This window comes from Marmota flaviventris, chromosome 6 (assembly GCF_047511675.1).
Source record: "Marmota flaviventris isolate mMarFla1 chromosome 6, mMarFla1.hap1, whole genome shotgun sequence".
In the NCBI taxonomy this organism is placed as follows: Eukaryota; Metazoa; Chordata; class Mammalia; order Rodentia; family Sciuridae; genus Marmota; species Marmota flaviventris.
In genome coordinates, this window is record NC_092503.1 from 127,301,304 (window position 1) to 127,320,801 (window position 19,498).

General features: G+C 34.9%; 1 protein-coding gene and 2 pseudogenes across 1 annotated transcript; 2 read left to right on the forward strand and 1 right to left on the reverse strand.

Annotated features, from left to right (window-relative positions):
- Positions 1 to 4,056: 4,056 nt before the first annotated feature.
- LOC139706165 (olfactory receptor 2G3-like) lies at positions 4,057 to 4,988 on the forward strand (annotated as a pseudogene).
- Positions 4,989 to 14,070: 9,082 nt separating this feature from the next.
- LOC114080245 (olfactory receptor 2G3-like) lies at positions 14,071 to 15,000 on the forward strand (annotated as a pseudogene).
- Positions 15,001 to 18,096: 3,096 nt separating this feature from the next.
- On the reverse strand, positions 18,097 to 19,059 carry LOC114080246 (olfactory receptor 10C1-like). Its single transcript, XM_027921819.2, has one exon. The coding sequence runs from the start codon at positions 19,057 to 19,059 to the stop codon at positions 18,097 to 18,099; it is 963 nt and encodes a 320-aa protein (XP_027777620.2).
- Between the last annotated feature and the right edge of the window lie 439 nt (positions 19,060 to 19,498).

Genomic DNA, 19,498 nt, shown 5'->3' on the forward strand with positions numbered 1-19,498 from the left:
TATATAATGAAAAATTCATAAACTTTGTAAAAAGGTACAAATATCTGAAGTAGCAACATGCCACACAAATAGTATTTCAAATTAGTGAAGAAATATATTGTTTAGTGGATCAAGTAATGATCCATCAAAATAAAGACAATATTAGATATCTGATTTTCCAGAATAACAAATATATATGAAAGAATGAAATATATAAAGAACTTACATTAAACTTAGAATATCAATAAATAGGGATAAATTTAAGACAAATAATACTTGCATAAATATTCACATAGTGTTGGGATTTGAAAAGTTTCTTGAGGCAGATAACACATAAGTTCCCTTATTAAATATACAATAAAATGCACATACTTAATTATAAGAAATATTTATTTCAATAATTTATAATGTACGGTAACATTTTATGCAAATCTAATGACTATAAATGTGGAATTTATACAAATAATTTGGTAAACCCTTATAATGGAATGTTAATGAGGCAATGGTCTATGGTTAATATTTTCTGACACTGAAAAAATATTTATACTTGTTAGTGAAAGTAACTGGCCTACAAAGGAGACATGGCTCGTTTACTCAATTATGTAGTTAACTTCTAATAGCAATGATACAGACTTCATTCATAGCACCCATAGCACCCATAGCAATGAACTAAAGAACATATGTACGTAAGAGGTCTGAATATGTGTAAGAGAATTTTCCTTTAATACTGTCAGGAAAAAAAATGGTCTGTTGAGAAATGCCTTCCTTTACGTGTCTCTCTTGAGAGAGAAAAGTTCTGGACACTAATAAATTCCATGATAATTAGAAATTTAGAAATATAGATCCAGATGGTCTTGAGAGAATCCATATCCTTTGTATTTTTCATTTATTCTAATCTGAGTTTCTCCAGGGAAAATTACTCAAGCCATATTTACTTTCACCTGGGTATAGGGCAGTTATATTCACTCCAAGAGAGAAACTTTGTTATGCTAAGGTCATATCACCAGCAATATTCCCTACATGCCAATAAATGTGAAAGGGAAAGAGAGAGATGACCTAGAGGATGTAAGTAATCCTCTAAATGTCTTGCATCGTCATGTCTTCCCACTCTGAGCTGCCTCCAATCACACTAGTCAGCACCAACTTAGCTACTTCCCTGATTGAGTCACTGTGTCTCTCCCTCTGCATGTTCATTAAAAATAACTGTATTCACACAATAAGAACTATCATAAAAAAGCTTGGGGAGAATAAATTTCTTGATCTTTTTGCCAAAAGAAAAAAGGATTTTTCTCTGGACAATTATTTTCCAAATAGTACTTCAGTCCTTTGTTCATATATAAGATGCGAAAAGAGGTTTTTACAATTCTATTTTGGTTTCAACACACACACACACACACACACACACACACACACACACACACACATTTCTGACCACTCTCCTTTCTAGGTCTTGTTCAGTGACTCCATTCAAGCCTCAAGTCAGACTTGAACTGTGGAGAAAGAAAATTCCTACACATCCCATTTCAGAGTTAGGAGCTGGTTCTCAGGAGATTGGATAGAATAGTTATTCTTCAACCTAATAACCTAATCAGAATTAAAAAAATAGAATAATTGATGGGTTGAAGTGGAAAGCTCTTCTTGAAAAATTACTTATAATCCCAATGTTTTAACAATATTTTGAGTATTGTAATAGTAAAATGTGAGAGGAATAATTAGATGATTCCTACATTAATTAAGATTCTTGCAGACTCATAAGCACATACACAAATGTTATTTACCTATATAAAATTAAAATTAAATTGCTGTTTTGTGGTAATCATATTACAATGACTACATGTATCAAACATCATGTATATTATGAATATATTCAATTTATATTTATCAATAGTACTTCAGTATAGCTGTAAAAAAATTCACTGTAAATAATGTGGGATATGAATTGCACAAACAAAAATGATCTTAATATTATATAATCAGGTTATAAATTCAATTGGTTTTAACAGCACTTTTGAATTCTATTAATTTAAACAGATACGTTACATTCTTGATTCTGCACTTAAAATCTTAAAAAAGAAAACAAACTAAAATTTTATCTATAAAGTTGCTTCTAAACCTAATATCTTATCAAATTATGTAATTTTCAAATATAGAAAATTGGGAATTTCTGGATTTATGCTTATGAATAAACTCATATTTAAGAAAACATTACATTCTGAAAGAGTTCAAATTTAAGATGATTCTAAAGTTTTTAAAAGTATATACTTTGTGTTATTTTCTTAAAGAAATGGGAAAAAACTTATGCTTCTATTGGATTTGAGCATTTGTTTAAACTGAATTAGTTACTTTAGTAACTCAAACTAAAAATATACCGTCTGAGACAAATTACTATTTCATGTTAAGCAGAATTAGGAATATGCAGAATGTGGAACTCTATATAGCATATTATTCAGGCTTTCTGAGTAGAATTCTTATTAGCTATGCATGTCTATAATTTAGGTCCAGACTTTAAAGCATTAAGACATTATTCCCTCCACATTCCAGACACAATTTTACTGTTTGAATACGAACACATCTGAATAAAACAAAAAAAAAAGATCCTTCATTATTCATAAAAGTAAATGATTCAAGAAGATGCTATCATGAGACAGAAAATTTGGTAGCACAAATGATAACATCATAAAAAATAGTAAGTGAAGAGGCAGGGAGGATTGTACTATGATCCAATCTCCTTTTATTTATTAAGCAGAGCAATGCAAAGTGAGTTGAACAAGATATGATTTGTCTTCTCATGATTAAAAAAAAACCTGCAAGCACCTTGTCTTTAAAGGAATTGGTTATAGATTCCCCCCCTTATTTTTATCAAAAATATCTCATGCTTATCTGTCTCAAGATATGTGTGCACATCTGAGATTTTCTGCTTGTGTTTTCATATGTATATATGACCTATTTTTTTCATCACTTTTAAGAGGTAGAAGATTTTATGTAAGCACTCCTAAGTATGTTATTAAAAAAATGTAGCTTTATTTAGTTTCCTTCTATATTGACATCTGAATCTAACCCCATATCTCTCACATCAGTTAATTAAATGTAAGAAACATCATCATAATTCACCTTGTCTGTGAGACAAAAAAAGAAGACACAAAATACATTCTAGTTATTTCCCTGACCAAATTCTTCACTATTATCCACTATTTTTTTGGGGGGGGTGGATTGCAATTTCTATAACTATGAGCAACAATCACCAACAATCCATTCGATGATAGCTTAAAATTAGTCTCAGCATTCACCTATTACTCCCTCCCACTTAAATAGCCACTGTTATAGTTTGGATATGAGGAGTTTTCCAAAAGCTCCTGTGGTAATGCAGGAACATTTAGAGGTGAAATGATTAGATTATTAGAAATGTAGCCTAATCTATTTTATGAATGAATCACTGAAAGATCCATTGTACTGGGTGGTAACTGTAGGTATGTGGGGTATGGCAGGAGGTGGGTCACTTTTGATGTGCCCTTGAGGATTATATCTTGTCCCCCTGGCTCCTCTCTCTCTCTCTCTCTCTCTCTCTCTCTCTCTCTCTCTCTGCATCCCAAACACCATGAAGTAGCAAGTTTCCTCCATCATGCCCTTCTTCCATGATGTTCCACCTCACCTCAAGCCTAGAACCATGGAGTTGGCTGACTGTGGACTGAATTTCTGAAACTGTAAGCTCAAAATAAACTTTTCCTCCTCTAAGTTGATATTATCAGGTTTGAGTGGTATGTTAGAAAGATTTTTGTCATTGCAAACCAAGTGGAAGCTTTTCTTCAGTAGATTGTATTTAATAATAACTTTTGACAATAAGGGGGAAGAGCCAGCTCATGAAAAAAAGAGGAGGTATCAAATGGTTAATGATAACAAAAAATGACACAAAATGCCTTTGCATTCATGAATATCTTTTAATAATTATACCTATTCTTCTTTGTGTAATTTCATGGTTAAAAACTTTACCTAAATTTTATCTCAAATGTTGTAGGTAAATAGTAATAATGATACTTCTCTAAATTGAATTCTATTTTTCGCTTTTACCTTTGAAGACTTATGGAAGAAAACAATGAAACCTCTGAGGGAGGTTTTATTTTGCTTGGATTCTCAGACCAGCTCCAGTTGGAAATCATCCTTTTCATGGTAGTTTTGATATCCTATCTTCTGACCCTTGTGGGCAACACAGACATCATCCTGGTCTCCCGCCTGGATTCCAAACTCCACACACCTATATACTTTTTCCTCACTAATCTCTCCTTTCTTGACCTTGCCTTCACTACCAGCATCGTGCCCCAGCTGTTGTGGAACCTGAGGGGACCAGCCAAGACCATCACATCCACCGGCTGTATCCTACAACTCTATGTGTCCCTCTCCTTAGGTTCCACTGAGTGTGTTCTCTTACTATCATGGCATTTGACCGCTATGTGGCTGTCTGCAGACCTCTCAACTACACGACTATCATGCACCCATCATTCTGCAAGGCCCTGGCAGGAATAGCCTGGCTAAGTGGAGTGGGAAACACTCTGATCCAAAGCACCATCACCCTGTGGCTTCCTAGATGTGGGCACCTTTGTCTCCACCACTTCTTGTGTGAAGTGCCTGCCATGATCAAGTTGGCATGTGTTGACATCCATGCAAACCAAGTCCAGCTTTTTGTGGCTACATTAGTTCTCCTCCTTCCCATGGCATTGATATCTGTCTCCTATGGATTTATTGTGTATGCTGTGATAAAAATTAAGTCATCCCAAGCTTGGCACAAGGCTTTAGGGACCTGTGGCTCTCATCTACTAGTGGTGTCCCTTTATTTTGGGACCAGCTCAGTCATATACATCCAACCACAGAGATCCTTTGGCCACAGCCAGGGCATGTTCCTCACACTCTTTTATACTGTTGTGACTCCCACCCTCAACCCCCTCACATACACCTTGAGGAACAAGGATGTGAAAGGAGCCCTGAGGAGACTGCTGAGGAGAGAACAAAATTTCTAATGGAAAAAATAAAGGGCAGTGACTTTCTTTTCTGGAAACTTATTAAAGAGACATAGTATTAAATGACTGCTCCCTAAAGTGACTGACTGCCTCTCCAGCAGCATTTACATATAGTGTGGCCCACATTGTCTCAAAAAAAAAAAAATTGAGATTCTATTTCTGTAGCTCATGGAACCTGTGTGTTAAAAATATTTTTACAAACTTCCTTATTAAATGTATTTGAAAGGCTACACATATAGTAAGAATGGAGTATTTTGTAGATTTTCACTGTATATATATATATATATATCTGCATACATAATTATGTCATTACAATGATATTTATTGTTTGAAAAATTGAAAAATATATATTAGCATGAAGAAATTATTGTAGTATTTCCTTTGAAGAACAATTTTCTTGTTATACTGTTGCAAGCATTTTGTATATATTATCTTAGCTCTTTCAAGAAAAAAATACAACATTACCAAACTTCAAAAAGTGGATTTTTTGGCATACAGCACAAAATCTGTGAATCTACTTAAACTACTACTGAGAAAAAATATTGACTTTTAACAAATAATAATTCAAATAATTTTAAATAATTACTAAATAATTTAATGACTACTAAACATTCACTTAATGGAGTCTCAGCTTGATCCAGGCTCTTGGAAAAATCTTGCATTCAATTCTATGTAACAGTCTCCTGCCTTCCCAGTGTCTTTGTGGGAACCTGTGGTCTCTGGAGCCACACTTCCTTGGTTTGAAGGTTTGTTTTACTCACTTGCTGTTCATGACCCTCTGTTCTTTACCTTACCTGTACATTTCTCAATCACTTCTGACATGGTCAGTGATGATTAAATAAAATTAACTCATGCAAAGTGTCAAAAAGTCATGGAAGTGGTAAATACTGAGTAAATTTAATAATTATTTAAAATATTTTCAAAAATAGAATGATATGGGCTGGGGCTGGGGCTCAGAGGTAGAGTGCTCTCCTAGCACATGCGAGGCCCTGGGTTCGATCCTCTGCACCACATAAAAATAAATAAATAAAATAAATGTGTTGTGTCTAACTACAACTAAAATATGAAAATAAATTAAAAAAATATGGTGCTCAGAATTCTCCATAGTCTTTCCACACAACCTCTGTCATTCTCAACATGTGCTTCATTTTGTGCTTGTGTTTGTTTTACATTTTATATTGAATGATACTTAGATTTTTTATTTGTTTGTTTATTTATTTGATTTTATTTATTCATTTGATTTTTATTTATTTATTCATTTCATTTTTCCTGGAAACTCTAAAATCAATCAAAATCTCTCTTCACACCTCTTTGTATCAACACCAAATTGCAATCAAATATCAATTTTGACTTTGGAATCTTTGCTCTAAAGAATATTGTTGAAATATTGTTGAGTCAGAATGCTTGGGTTCAAATCCCAGTCCTATAAAACTAATCAACTAGAATAATGTTTAAATACATATCATATTACACCAATTCACAGTATCCTCAACAATACAAGAGTGGGAACAATTGCTCCTAACTTACTTGACTACTGTGATAAGTAAATCTGATTGGGATACAGTTAAACTCAGAGCTATCTATTATGTATTAATAACAACCATCCAATAATTGTTAGTTACTTCCACATGACTTATACTTTTCCAAACTTCATAACTTGATTGACCTTACTGATTTAATGATTTCTCTATGTCTTCAATCACTTCCTTGTATTATTCAGCAGCATTTAACTATGCCCAACTATTCCCTATATTTTTTGTAGCTCCTCTAACTTAGTGTAAAGTTGGAATGTAGATTCTGCATTATATTTAGAGTTCCCTTATCATCACAGCCACAGGAAACTCTTCTCCAAACTATTCCTAGTGGTGTCTTAACCCATTTCATCCATCACATTCATGTCGCCACTGCCCCAGTTCAAATCTTCTATCCTGCTCCTTAAAAAGATTGAAAACATATAGCTATGAGAAGAAACAGGTTTATTGTCATGTTTGATTTGGAGGGCAGATTTGGTTTAATGACTGAAACCCAGGAAGGTGTGCAAACTGAGAGAGAGAAAGAAAGAAAAAAGGGAGAGAGAGAGAGAGAGAGAGAGAGAGAGAGAGAGAGAGAGAGAGAGAGAGAGAGAGAGAGAGAGAGACATTAGGGAAAAAAGCTAGAGGGAAGAGAAAGGATATACAAACCAGTATGGGCACTGATATGCATACAGCAGGAAGTCTTTCTAAGAAGAAGTACACTGTGCCAGGAAACAGCAGGGTCTTTCCTAAGAATTCAGCCCAAGGGCAATGACAAAGCTTTTCAGTAATTTCAACACAGTCAAATCAATCAAGCTTTTCCTTCATGGTTTGATATTTCAATAATTTACTGATTTTGTAAGAAAGCATTCCCATGATGATGTCATGAATGTATAGTTTTTTTCTTTCATTACTGGTTCTATAATCATCTGACAAGAATATTTATTGATGGTGTGATAGCGGTCACATGTTTCCTTTTCCATATGAATGATTAGTTATTACAGTAGCATCTAATAAAAAAATTACTTTTTCTAGTGACCTGAAAAGCCACATTTGTTTAAAAGTTTAGAGTGACTTATTCTACTCATAGTTTACAAAAAAATTATTTTTGTGGAACTTGAATTTTATTTTATTTTATTTTTTATTGGTTGTTCAAAACATTACAAAGCTCTTGACATATCATATTTAATGCATTAGATTCAAGTTGGTTATGAACTCCCAATTTTACCCCAAATACGGATTGCAGAATCACATCAGTTACACATCCACATTTTTACATAATGCCCTATTAGTAACTGTTGTATTCTGCTACCTTTCCTATCCTCAACTACCCCCCCTCCCCTCCCCTCCCATCTTCTCTCTCTACCCCATCTACTGCTGATTCATGATCTAATGGTATAATTATGTAATTTTTCCTTCTTTAATTCTGTTATTTTAGTGAATTTTCATTATTCATGTTTTGGATCTGGAATAAATTCAATTTGGGAAATGAATATGATTTATTTCATAATGGACTTCATAATATTTCAAACCCATGTTAGTTTATCAGACTATCCTTTAGTTTTGACTGAAACAAGTATTTGAATTTTCCCTTTTATTTTTCAAACTTCTGATATATGTAAAAAATTTTAGAAGTCAATTTGGAAAAAAAACCTAGAGACTTGAACAAGTATGATACAAAAGATCTCTCAATGAATTTTAAACAAAATTGCCACAGTCCGGCTGCAGCAGAATAACCGGGGGGTGACGAGGAACTTGTGTAGATTGATACAGCAGGAGTAAGAGCCGTTTTATTGCAGGACAGGAGCAGTATTTATACATTCCACATAGCTTATCTAATTAGCAGAAACTAGATACATCAGTCAACCAATCAGGAATCTCCACACTTAATGGCTCGCTTTTGTTACTTCTCAAACCACTCCCTCTGGCATTTTGCCAGGCACCATCCAGACTTGTTTACGAACTCTAACATTCCCCTGGCAAAATGCCAGGTGTTATTTTGACTTGTTGATGGCTCCATGCAAGAAGCCCTTGGAAAAATTATACCAGCAATGACACCATTTGCAAAGATACCGAGTTACAATTTGTTATAGATTACAGTTTGTTGTCTCAGTCCAGGTAAAGCAGTGTCTCAATAGATTAACTCACAGTCCAGGTAAATCACAGTCCAGGTAAGTTCTGCAGGCAGCTAGCTTGATTTCACAGTCCAGGTAAGTTCTGCAGGCAGCTAGCTTAAATCACAGTCCAGGTAAGTTCTGCAGGCAGCTAGATTAAATCACAGTCCAGGTAAGTTCTGCAGGCAGCTAGCCTAAGCTGCAGTAGCAGAAACAGCAACAGCTCCGAAGTCTCGTCCTTTTCTCAGCCGAAGTCTTGTCCAGTTTTCAGCAACACTGGAAATTCTTCCACCTTGGTCTTTACTGGCACTGGGACGAAGGCAGGAACTCCGGATGGCTAAAGAAAATCCTGTAGCATTTCACTAAGAAAACAACCTTCTGAACAATTTAGTACATTATCTCAAGGTTTTTTTGCATTTGAAATAAGCATTAATAGTGCTCATTATTTATCAGCCTCCAGGTCAGGTCTAGATTTGGGCTCTCGCAGTGGCGTTCTGCTTCCTGGCTGGGGGGCAGGGAAGAGCCGGCTGCCGCAGCTTGGAAATTCCTTGCTGCGCCATGATCTGCTCCTACACGCGGCAGCCTCCATGCGGCTTCATGCACCCTCCGATAACGAAAAGTATTTAGTAGTAGCCTTTTGCAATTTCTTTTTTCCTGATAATCCTTCTTCTTCTGAACTTTCTTCTTCTTTCTGAATAGAGTTCCTGGGCTTCCATCAACACATGCCCTAACTATTCTTGGTTCCACTGGGGTGCCTCCTTCCCTTAGTAATTTACTTCTCACCCCTTCTATATTCTCATCACAAAGACAATACAATACACTGAGACAAAACAAGACACAAACATACTGTATCAATCTTCTCCATTTTCTCGAAATGGCCATTTTTCCTCTTGCCCTATCTGCCTAGGGACGAGCAGATTTGCTCCCGTCCTATCTATGGACAGGCAGCTTTTTTTCGTCACTTACCCCCGAGTGTCCCGGGGCTCCCTGTACGGGCCACCATCTGCCGCAGTCCGGCTGCAGCAGAATAACCAGGGGGTGACGAGGAACTTGTGTAGATTGATACAGCAGGAGTAAGAGCCATTTTATTGCAGGACAGGAGCAGTATTTATACATTCCACACAGCTTATCTAATTAGCATAAACTAGATACAGCAGTCAACCAATCAGGAATCTCCACACTTAATGGCTCGCTTTTGTTACTTCTCAAACCACTGCCTCTGGCATTTTGCCAGGCACCATCCAGACTTGTTTACGAACTCTAACATTCCCCTGGCAAAATGCCAGGTGTTATTTTGACTTGTTTACAGATTCTAAGACAAAATAATCTGGTCAATTTTATTAGTCATCAGGGGAGTACAAAATTTAAGTAGTAATGAAATATCTATCCATTACTTACTACCAGATGGATAAAATTAAAAGAACACAGAACTCTGAGTGTAGGCATAGATGTGGAGCAATTGGGATTCCCAAGCCCTGAGAAGTATAAGTGTTTACATCAATTTTCAGGGTTAATGGTATCTATTAAATCTGAATATAATCTATGTCTAAGCAATTCATCAGAAGATAACTTACATTTTTGTTTACCCAGAGATATGTGCAAAAATATTCATAGTGGCCTTGCTCATAAAAGATGAACCTGAAAATGCTTAAATACGGATCAATACTACAATGGCTAAATATGGAGTGGCATATTCACCCAATGTAATACAATGCAGGAATAAAAATTATAATTTGCTTTTACCATCACCATAATGATTAAATTTCACAAAGACAATGTTGAATGAATGAAGGCAAAGACAAAAGTAATAATGATGCATTATTTTGTTTATATACCATTCAAAAAGCATAATAAATGTTACATGTGATAAGTAAAAGTGTTATATGGAAATGAATTGAGGGTTATTCTGGAGTGTTGCTTGTTTTATTTCTCCATCAAGATGTGTTCATAATGTAAGAATTTATCAACCTGCATCTTTATGAATTATTTGTTCGTTTGTTTGTTTGTTTTGAAGAGTACCTGGGATTAAATTCAGGGACATCTATCCACTGAACTATATTCCCCAGCCCTATTTTGTATTTTATTTACTGACAGGGTCTCACTGAGTTGTTTAACATCTCCCTTTTGCTGAGGCTGGTTTTGAACTCGAAATCCTCTTGCCTCATCCTCCAGAGCTGCTGGGATTACAGGTGTATACCAACATATCTGGCTGAATTATTTATTTGGATATGAAATAAATTTATATAAAGAATCAATAGGCTTTCATAAAATCCAGATTCTATTGAGGATTATGAATATTTTTTAGTACTGGGACTCAATGCACAGAAAATGATCAAGTTAGTAAACTGTTGTTTCCTTCAGATTCCGAATATGCTGTGAAGTTTGTCCAATTTTCTGCTACTCTTTTAGTACTGGGTACACGCCTTAGCTATATGTGGTTGCCATCCATTGTTACATCACTGTAATTGTTTTCTTAGATCTGTCATTGGTATCATCTGACTAGAACATGAGGGTGCATGAGTTTTTACTCATACTCTGAAATATTGGAAAAGGAGTCAGTAGCCTTAGACAAAATGAAGTTCACCTCCACTATTGAGAAAAAGTATGCTTGAAGAAAAGCATAAAGTATGGGATGAATATGGTGTACTTATAAGCAGCAGGCAGGAAATTAATGGGATTTCCATCTGGGGACTTTGTTTGGTCTTAGAGTAAGATAACCTGTGCAGGGATGAGTGGGAGGATTTAATAATTTGTCCCAGTTTTCTATGACAGAAGAGAAGAACAACAGGATACACATAGAATTATTTCTGGGCAGACATAAGAGGCCATTGGAAGAGAGACTGGGATTTTTAAAGGTGTGATTCCACAAAGTCATATGTTTATGTCCATCAAACCCAGTGCTTGTAAGAAATGAGGAGAAAAGCCCTGTAAAAATGTTCCATGTCTGAGTTTTCAGGGTAGATGTAAAGAAAGGATAAGAGAAATTTTTAAGGTTCCAATGAAATTATCTGCCAATAAGATGTATTTATTGTGTATGTGTGTGTGTGTGTAATACTAGATTATTGATAAAAAATTAATATGAATATATTTAAAACAGAGTGACTCAATATTGGGAGGTTATTAAAGTAAAAGTTAAAATCTTTGTGGTTTTGTCTAGTTTAAACAGTACTGAAAGGTAAGACTCTCTTTCAGAATGATCTCCTGGGACCATTGACTTTGGATACTATAGAGCCTGAGATTAATTACCATATTGGGAGAACTGTGTCCCTGGGAACTTTTTTGATTCAATGGCCTGTGTCCTCTCCCAACCTCTCCTTATTTTCTGGTCTTCAGGGATCTCCAATCTCAAATAACAGTCCCTATAACCAATTCATGTGCCTCAGACATTGATTTATCACTTCAAGGTAAAAATTGTCATTGCTTTGTGACTTAAATTTCCTCTTTTTAAAAAATGTGGTTATTGGGATGAAAAAAATAAAAAGCTTCTTCTCTTTTAATATATTCACTATTATTTATGCCTTGATTTTATATCTGCCTTATTACCATGATTCTTAACTTTTAATAATAAATTGAGATTTTGGATTCAAGTCCATCTGGGTAAAGGGAGATAATATGGAACACATGTAATTCAGATTTGGCAGCAGAGTTAAATACAATTCTTCTATGGGCCTAAAATGAACACAATCTTACAAGTAAGAAACTTTCTCATGACCAGAATTAAACTTTCATTTGATTCTTTTGAGATTGTATATGTGTGAGAATGTGTGTTAAAATCTCTATTAAAAGTATCATTTGGCCAAGATGGGTAGAGGCTATAAGCAGGATCAGAATGAGAGTGACATGTCTGAATTTATTTTATTGCATTGATAGAAGTAAAGTGAGAAAAGTGAAAATTATGCACATATTTATTTTGGGGTTTTGTATGTATATGTATATGTATATGTATAAACATCTATGCAATACCTTTTATGTATTTTACATATACATAAAATTATGCATATGTGTATATATCTAGGGCCCCCTTCAAATTCTTTTTCTTATAGTGCTCCCCTTTCCCTATCTCTTGAGTGATCCCTCAAGGACTTGATGTTGTTATTTGATGTATCTCCCCTACCACACCCTTGATTTTATTTTTACTGATTTTTGCCAAACATCATTTTTTATATGATAAGTGAAATTACTGTAAGGTATTACTTTTGACAATTATTTCACATATTTTATTTCCATGATTAATTTTTACAATAAAACTATCACATGATATGAAATTATTAGGGAAAAATTTCAAGGCCTTAAAGATTTTTTCACATCCATGTAGAAAGTGTCTATTTGTCCTAAACAACAGGTATGGTTAGCGTCTTTAGGTATATTAACTGAATTGGTGAATATATTTTAAACTTTTGCATTCATAAATATTTGGAGTTTTTTAAAAGCTGCCTTTAGCCTCTTGAAAGGTAAAAATTCTATGTAGGTTTTATGTACATTGAAGCAGCTCTTTCATTCTTTTGATGTGCCCTCGTAATAATAATCCCCACTTCCTCCTTTCAGATTTAACCATGTTTTTATTGAACATTCCCTTCCCTAGTACCACACACCAAAAAAAAAAAATTGAGGGTTTTGTTGAATGTGCTGCATGAACCTACATCCTCAATAAGCTTATGGAATAAATGAATTGATTAATCCCTAAAGGAAACATGCTTCTGATATTATGTGTCCACATTATTGAACAATTAGATATAAATAATAATAATAATAATAATAAGAAGAAGAAGAAGAAGAAGAAGAAGAAGATGACTTTATTAACCAAATGTTTACCATTTTAAAATAAAAAGAATCTTTATAGTCTCCACAACCCAACAGTCATTCATATAAAGAAAATCATCAAAAAAGAATGCCTAACTCAAAATTTATGCTTGAAGATTGGAAATTATATATATATATATATATATATATATATATATATATATATATATATATATATATATATATATAATTTGTGGAAATTGTATATTATATATATTATATATATAATTTGCTTATATTAAACATTTATTTCACTGAATTTTTCCATTTAATTTGAATGATTCTTCATAAGCTATTCATGAATTTAATGTATTTTTTCCTTTGGCATTTTCTTCTTTCTCTGTATTTTTTTTCCTTCTGTGGAAGATTGTATCTCAACTTCTAATAGTTCTCTCTCAAGGAAAGCCTTTGTTTCCAGAGTAAGCTCCAGGTGCCTCTCTGTAGAAAGTCTTTAACAACATCTTCTGCAACTTTTGAAGGACACTGCACTGAAATTTATTCTGTGAGCCACTGTAATTTGTCTGAGTGAGGATTTCAAAGAATTATTTTATAAAGTTTGATGTTGTCACTTGTGACCAACACATTATACTCTCTTTTTAATTCTTGTAATGTTAATTCTTGTAATGTTTTCCTTCTTGTCTGAACAAGGTAATGGACATGACCAATAGCAGTGCCAAAGAAGGCTTCATTCTGGTGGGCTTCTCAGACCAACCCCAGCTGGAAAAGATACTTTTTGTGGCTGTTTTGATATCCTACCTTCTTACCTTGATGGGAAATTCACTAATTATTCTGGTCTCTTCCATAGACCCTAAACTCAAAATTCCCATGTACTTTGTCCTTACTCACCTCTCCCTAGTGGACATCTGTTTTACCACCAGTATTGTCCCTCAGCTGCTGTGGAACCTCAAAGGACCAGCCAAGACCATCACATCCCTGGGTTATGCCATCCAGCTTTATGTCTCCCTGGCATTGGGATCCACTGAATGTGTTCTCCTGGCTGTGATGGCTTTTGACTGATATGCTGCAGTGTGCAGATCTCTCCACTATACAGCTGTAATGATCCCACGCTTGTGCCAGGTTCTGGCAGGGGTCGCATGGCTGAGTGGAGAAGGAAATGCTCTCATCCAGGGCACTGTCACCCTCTGGCTACCTCTCTGTGGACACCAGAGGCTTCATCATTTATTCTGTGAAGTCCCCTCCATGATTAAGCTTGCATGCATGGATATCCATGCCAATGAGATCCAGCTTTTCGTTGCTTCATTGGTCTTGCTCCTTTTGCCCTTGGCACTGATATTGATATCCTACGGACATATAGCCAAGGCAGTTTTAAGCATCAAATCAGTGCAGGCCTGGCACAAAGCCCTGGGGACATGTGGATCCCACTTGACAGTAGTATCCCTCTTCTATGGGAGCATCACAGCCATCTACATCCAGCCTAACAGTTCCTATGCCCACACATAAGGGAAGTTCATCCCCCTCTTCTACACAGTCATCACCCTGACCCTCAATCCTCTCATTTATACCCTGAGGAACAAAGAAGTCAAAGGTGCACTAGGAAGAATATGCCACAGAGACTTACGTGCATAAAAAATGAAGCAATGTACATCACAAGTCTCTTAAGTATCATCTTGTATAATCTAGGACAATTCATAATAGCTAAACTGTGGATCCAAACTAGATGTCATTCAATAGATGAATGAATTAAAAAAATGTGGCAGATGTACACAATGTAATTTTACTCAGCAATAAAGGGAATAAAATCATAGCATTTGCAGGTAAATGGATGGTGTTGGAGATGATAATGCTAAGTGAAGTTAGCCAACCCCCACACAAAAGAAATGCCGAATGTTTTCTCTGATATAAGGAGGATGACTCATGGTGGGGTAGGGAGGGGGAGCATGGGAGGAATAGAAGAATTCTAGATAGCGAAGAGGGGTGGGAGGGTAAGGGTGGGGGTAGGGGATTAGCAAGGATGGTGGAATGTGATGGACATCATTATACAAAGTACATGTATGAAGACACGAATTGGGTGTCCAAATACTTTATATACAAACAGAGAGATGAAAAATTGTGGTATATATGTGTAATAAGAATTGTAATGTATTTTGCTGTCATTTATTTATTTATTTTTAAAGATCAATAATAAAAAATGTCCAAATCATAAACCTTTATAAATATTCTATAATATTATATAATATATTCTATAATTCTATATTCAGTATTTACAAAAATATGAATCAGAACTTATTATTTCCCTAGCACTTGCTGATTAAAAAAAAAAAAAAAAGACTCTCCTGAAAGAAACATTGAATAAGCCCCCAAATCTTACAGGTTAGAAGGAGTTTAAACACCAGGACTATAAGTTCCTGGCAAAGACATTCTCTGGATACAGTTGACCATTTTCACTCTTCTTTAACTCAAGGGAAAAGAATGCAGGGAATCAGATGGCCTGGACTAAATACTGATCCATCTTGTACTTGGCGTGGGGATGAGATGGTCCAGACTTCTATTCCTTGATTTCCACAGGTATAGGATGAGGAAAGTAGCAGCACAGGGAAAGTTTTCAAGGTCAGATTAAACAATACGTTTAATAAGCATGAACTGTCACTTTTGTATTGTCCAATTTAAGTAAATGGTAGTGATTTTTGTTGTTGTTTTGTTGTTGTTTTTGTTATAGCTAGTGCTAAGAAAATGTCCACTAAATGTTCTTGAAACCAGACATCACAGAGTCTGACATTCAAAGTTAGTAAGAAATTTCTAACTATTTAGAAATATTTAATAAACTATTGAGCATAGTTTAATTAATTATAATATAGATATTTAAGACATGTAACCTCAAAATGTCCTAAATATGAATTTCGGATGCTTTTCAGAATTAATTGCTGTCAAAGCATTATGTTTTGATAATATATCATGGGATTCATTGGTATATAAATATGTGATTAGCAAATAAAAATAAACAAAAAGACTAAAATAAATTAAATATTTTCATTGATTATTGCTGGATTGCAAAATATACTGAAAAATTAGAATTTTTACTTTTTTATACTTTATAAATTGTTATGGAAAACATGCATTTTTATATTTGTTTTAATAAAAAGTCTGCAATGAAATGTTTTATTATTTTTAATATTCATGAGCTACATGTTTATTGAAGAAACCTTCGAAACAAAAGAAAAAATCACCAATTATGTGACTGACTAGAGAAACTACTGTTAACATTTCATTTTGATCCTTTCAAATTTATTTATACAGTTCTTAAAAAATAAAAAGGGCCTCTTATACAAACTGTTTTTAATTCACTAATTCTTACTAAACCATTCATTTTTGCTACACTAATAAATAGAAATCATCATCATCTCTAATATCAGCACATAATTCCTTTCAATAATTGTAGCATAACTGCCAACCATTAAGCTATTTTTGCATGTTTAGATTATTTCCATTGTTAATTACTATTTATATATTCAGGTGAAAAACATATCTTTACATTAATTGAACAGTGTTTGGTCAAATAAGGGTATCTAGCAAAACACACATCTTGATCATTAGTGAGCATTACTATTATCCCCTGATGGTAGAAATATCACATTATGAGAGATTATATCCTATAGTTGGCAGATAACCTTAAGTCATGGTAGCATCAGAGTTCTCCATTTGTAAATATTTTTCATCTTTAACTATTATATGAATAGCTATTAACTCTTCCTAAGTTGCCTTCCTGACAACTAGATGTTCAAATCTAAGACAATGCCTTTATAGGTGCCTTGGGTTACTGAAGTATGTTGTAATCATGTTCATTTCCCTTAAGAACAAGTTTTTGGATGATCTCTAAATGATTGAGTCAGGATTCATCTGCACACATGAAATTTTGTAAATTATATAAAAATCTTAAAAATGATTTATAGTAGTCATTTTTAGTTTAGTTTTCTTCTTTTGTCTTTGAATTTTAATATCATTTCTGTTTCTTAAAATTTTTTTTTCCATGGAAACTCTTGATGAAAATATCACATATCTTCTTTTTAATATTTTATAGCAAATACCTCTAAAACCAAAGTTTGGTTGTTCTGGAGTGTTAATAAATTTTTATGGTATGCACAGTTCGCAAAAAGAATTCTTTGACCTGTATTATGTGCCAATAATTATGGTTGAAGAATTTGAAAACATTTTTATGAAAGGAAATAATGCATTTCATAGTTATTAAGGAGTTAAGTGCTATATGGGACAGTCATGTGTGGAGGGCTGAAGTCAGATGGGTGCTCAGAGTCTAGAACAGGTCTGAGAATGTGGAGTGAGAATTTTCCAAACTTCTGAGACATAACCTGGTAATTTTAACTTCCAACCTAGAATAAAATATTTTGGAAAACCTGTCTAGTGTTAGACTTAACTTCTAAAATTTTTTAGAAGCCAGGTTCCTTTCAGAATTTGCAATCAGAAAATAGCTCTGAATATAAAGTATGTTCACGCCAAATTATGCCACTATTGTCATGTATGTAAGAAATAAATAAAAATTAAAAAAAAAAAGAAAATAGCTCTGAGTACAGTGATAACTCCAAAATTACAATGGTAGTTATAAAAAATGCTCCTTACAAGACATGAAAAAGTACATAGTTTTTTATTTGTTCACTCTTGGGTTGAGTGTGCCTCTTTTTAAAAGAGCAAATAAGCATGGTCCTCTGATACCTATCCATGGTTCAAAATCTTTCTTTTACCCAGCGTTCTCCGGAGAGCTTCCTTGACTTCCTTGTTTCGTAAACTATAGATGATGGGGTTGAGCATGGATGTCACCACGGTATAGAAGAGGGCTAGCAGTTTATCCATTCCTGGTGAGTGGCTAGCCTTGGGCCTCAAGTAGGTAACAGATCCTGAGCCATAGAAGAGCGTTACTACAAGTAAGTGGGAAGAACAGGTGGAGAGAGCTTTCCGGCGGCCCTCAGGGGAGGGCATGACCAGGACTGCAGCTAGAATTCTGCCATAGGAAGCAATGATCAATAAAAATGGGCTGGAAATGCAAAGGATTGCCACCACAAAGACCGCAGCCTCATTATGGGATGTATCCCCACAAGCAAGTGCCAGGATAGGTGGGAGATCACAGAAGAAGTGGTCTATCTCACAGGGGCCACAGAAGTCTAAGGAGAAAATATAATTGGTTTGGCCCAAGCCTACCATGCATCCCACTGTCCAAGAAACCACTGCCAAATGGGCACACACCCCACGACTCATTCGTGTTGCATAGTGGAGTGGGGAACATATGGCCATATAGCGGTCAAAAGCCATGGCTGCCAAAAGGCAGCACTCACTGATAGCAAATAATGTAAAGAAAAACATCTGTGTGGCACAACCCTCCCGAGAGATTCCTCGGGCCTCACTCACAAGGCTCTGCAGCATCTTGGGTATGACAGAGCAAGTGTAGCCAATCTCTAGGAGAGACAGGTTGGCCAGGAAGAAGTACATGGGGGTATGAAGGACTGGGTTAGTCCAGATGGCAAGGGCTATGAGGGCATTGCCCGTCAGTGATGCCAGGAACATGAGTAGGATGAGGGTAAATAGAAGGAAAGACTGTTCAGTGACGTCAGAGAATTTGGCAAATGCAAAACGTTTTACAAACAAGCTGTTGTCCTGCCATGAGGAGCAATTGAGGCTCATGTCCTGTAAAAAAGAACAGCAGAGTAACCAGAAGGATTCTTCAAATGAGGGAAATAGATCATTGTATGATTTTTGAAGAACTCAGAAGAAGAAATTTCTTACCTGTGATTCTAAAGTTCAGAAATTACTACTCATTCTCATACCTTTTTAAACCAAATCCTTTTCTGTGTTCACCACTTCAGTTGATTTCTTCAAAATGTACTTAGCTACCAAGCAAGAAATGGAAAAAATGTTAATTACATTTCAATTCTCCATGCCTTCCTTTAAAAATCAGTTGTCAACTGCTACCAAATGAAAGTCCTCGTTTCTCTCCATTCCCATTCCACTGATGTTCTTTCTTTACTGGTTTATTCACCAAATTTTAAGTTCAGACTGTATTGTATTTACTCTTGTAGGCATTGGGGTTAGCAATGAACAAAAAACATTTCTCTACAAATAA

Bases quoted from the DNA above. Each gene is read 5' to 3' on its own strand.
- LOC114080246 (XM_027921819.2), bottom strand. From the start codon at position 19,059: ATGAGCCTCAATTGCTCCTCATGGCAGGACAACAGCTTGTTTGTAAAA.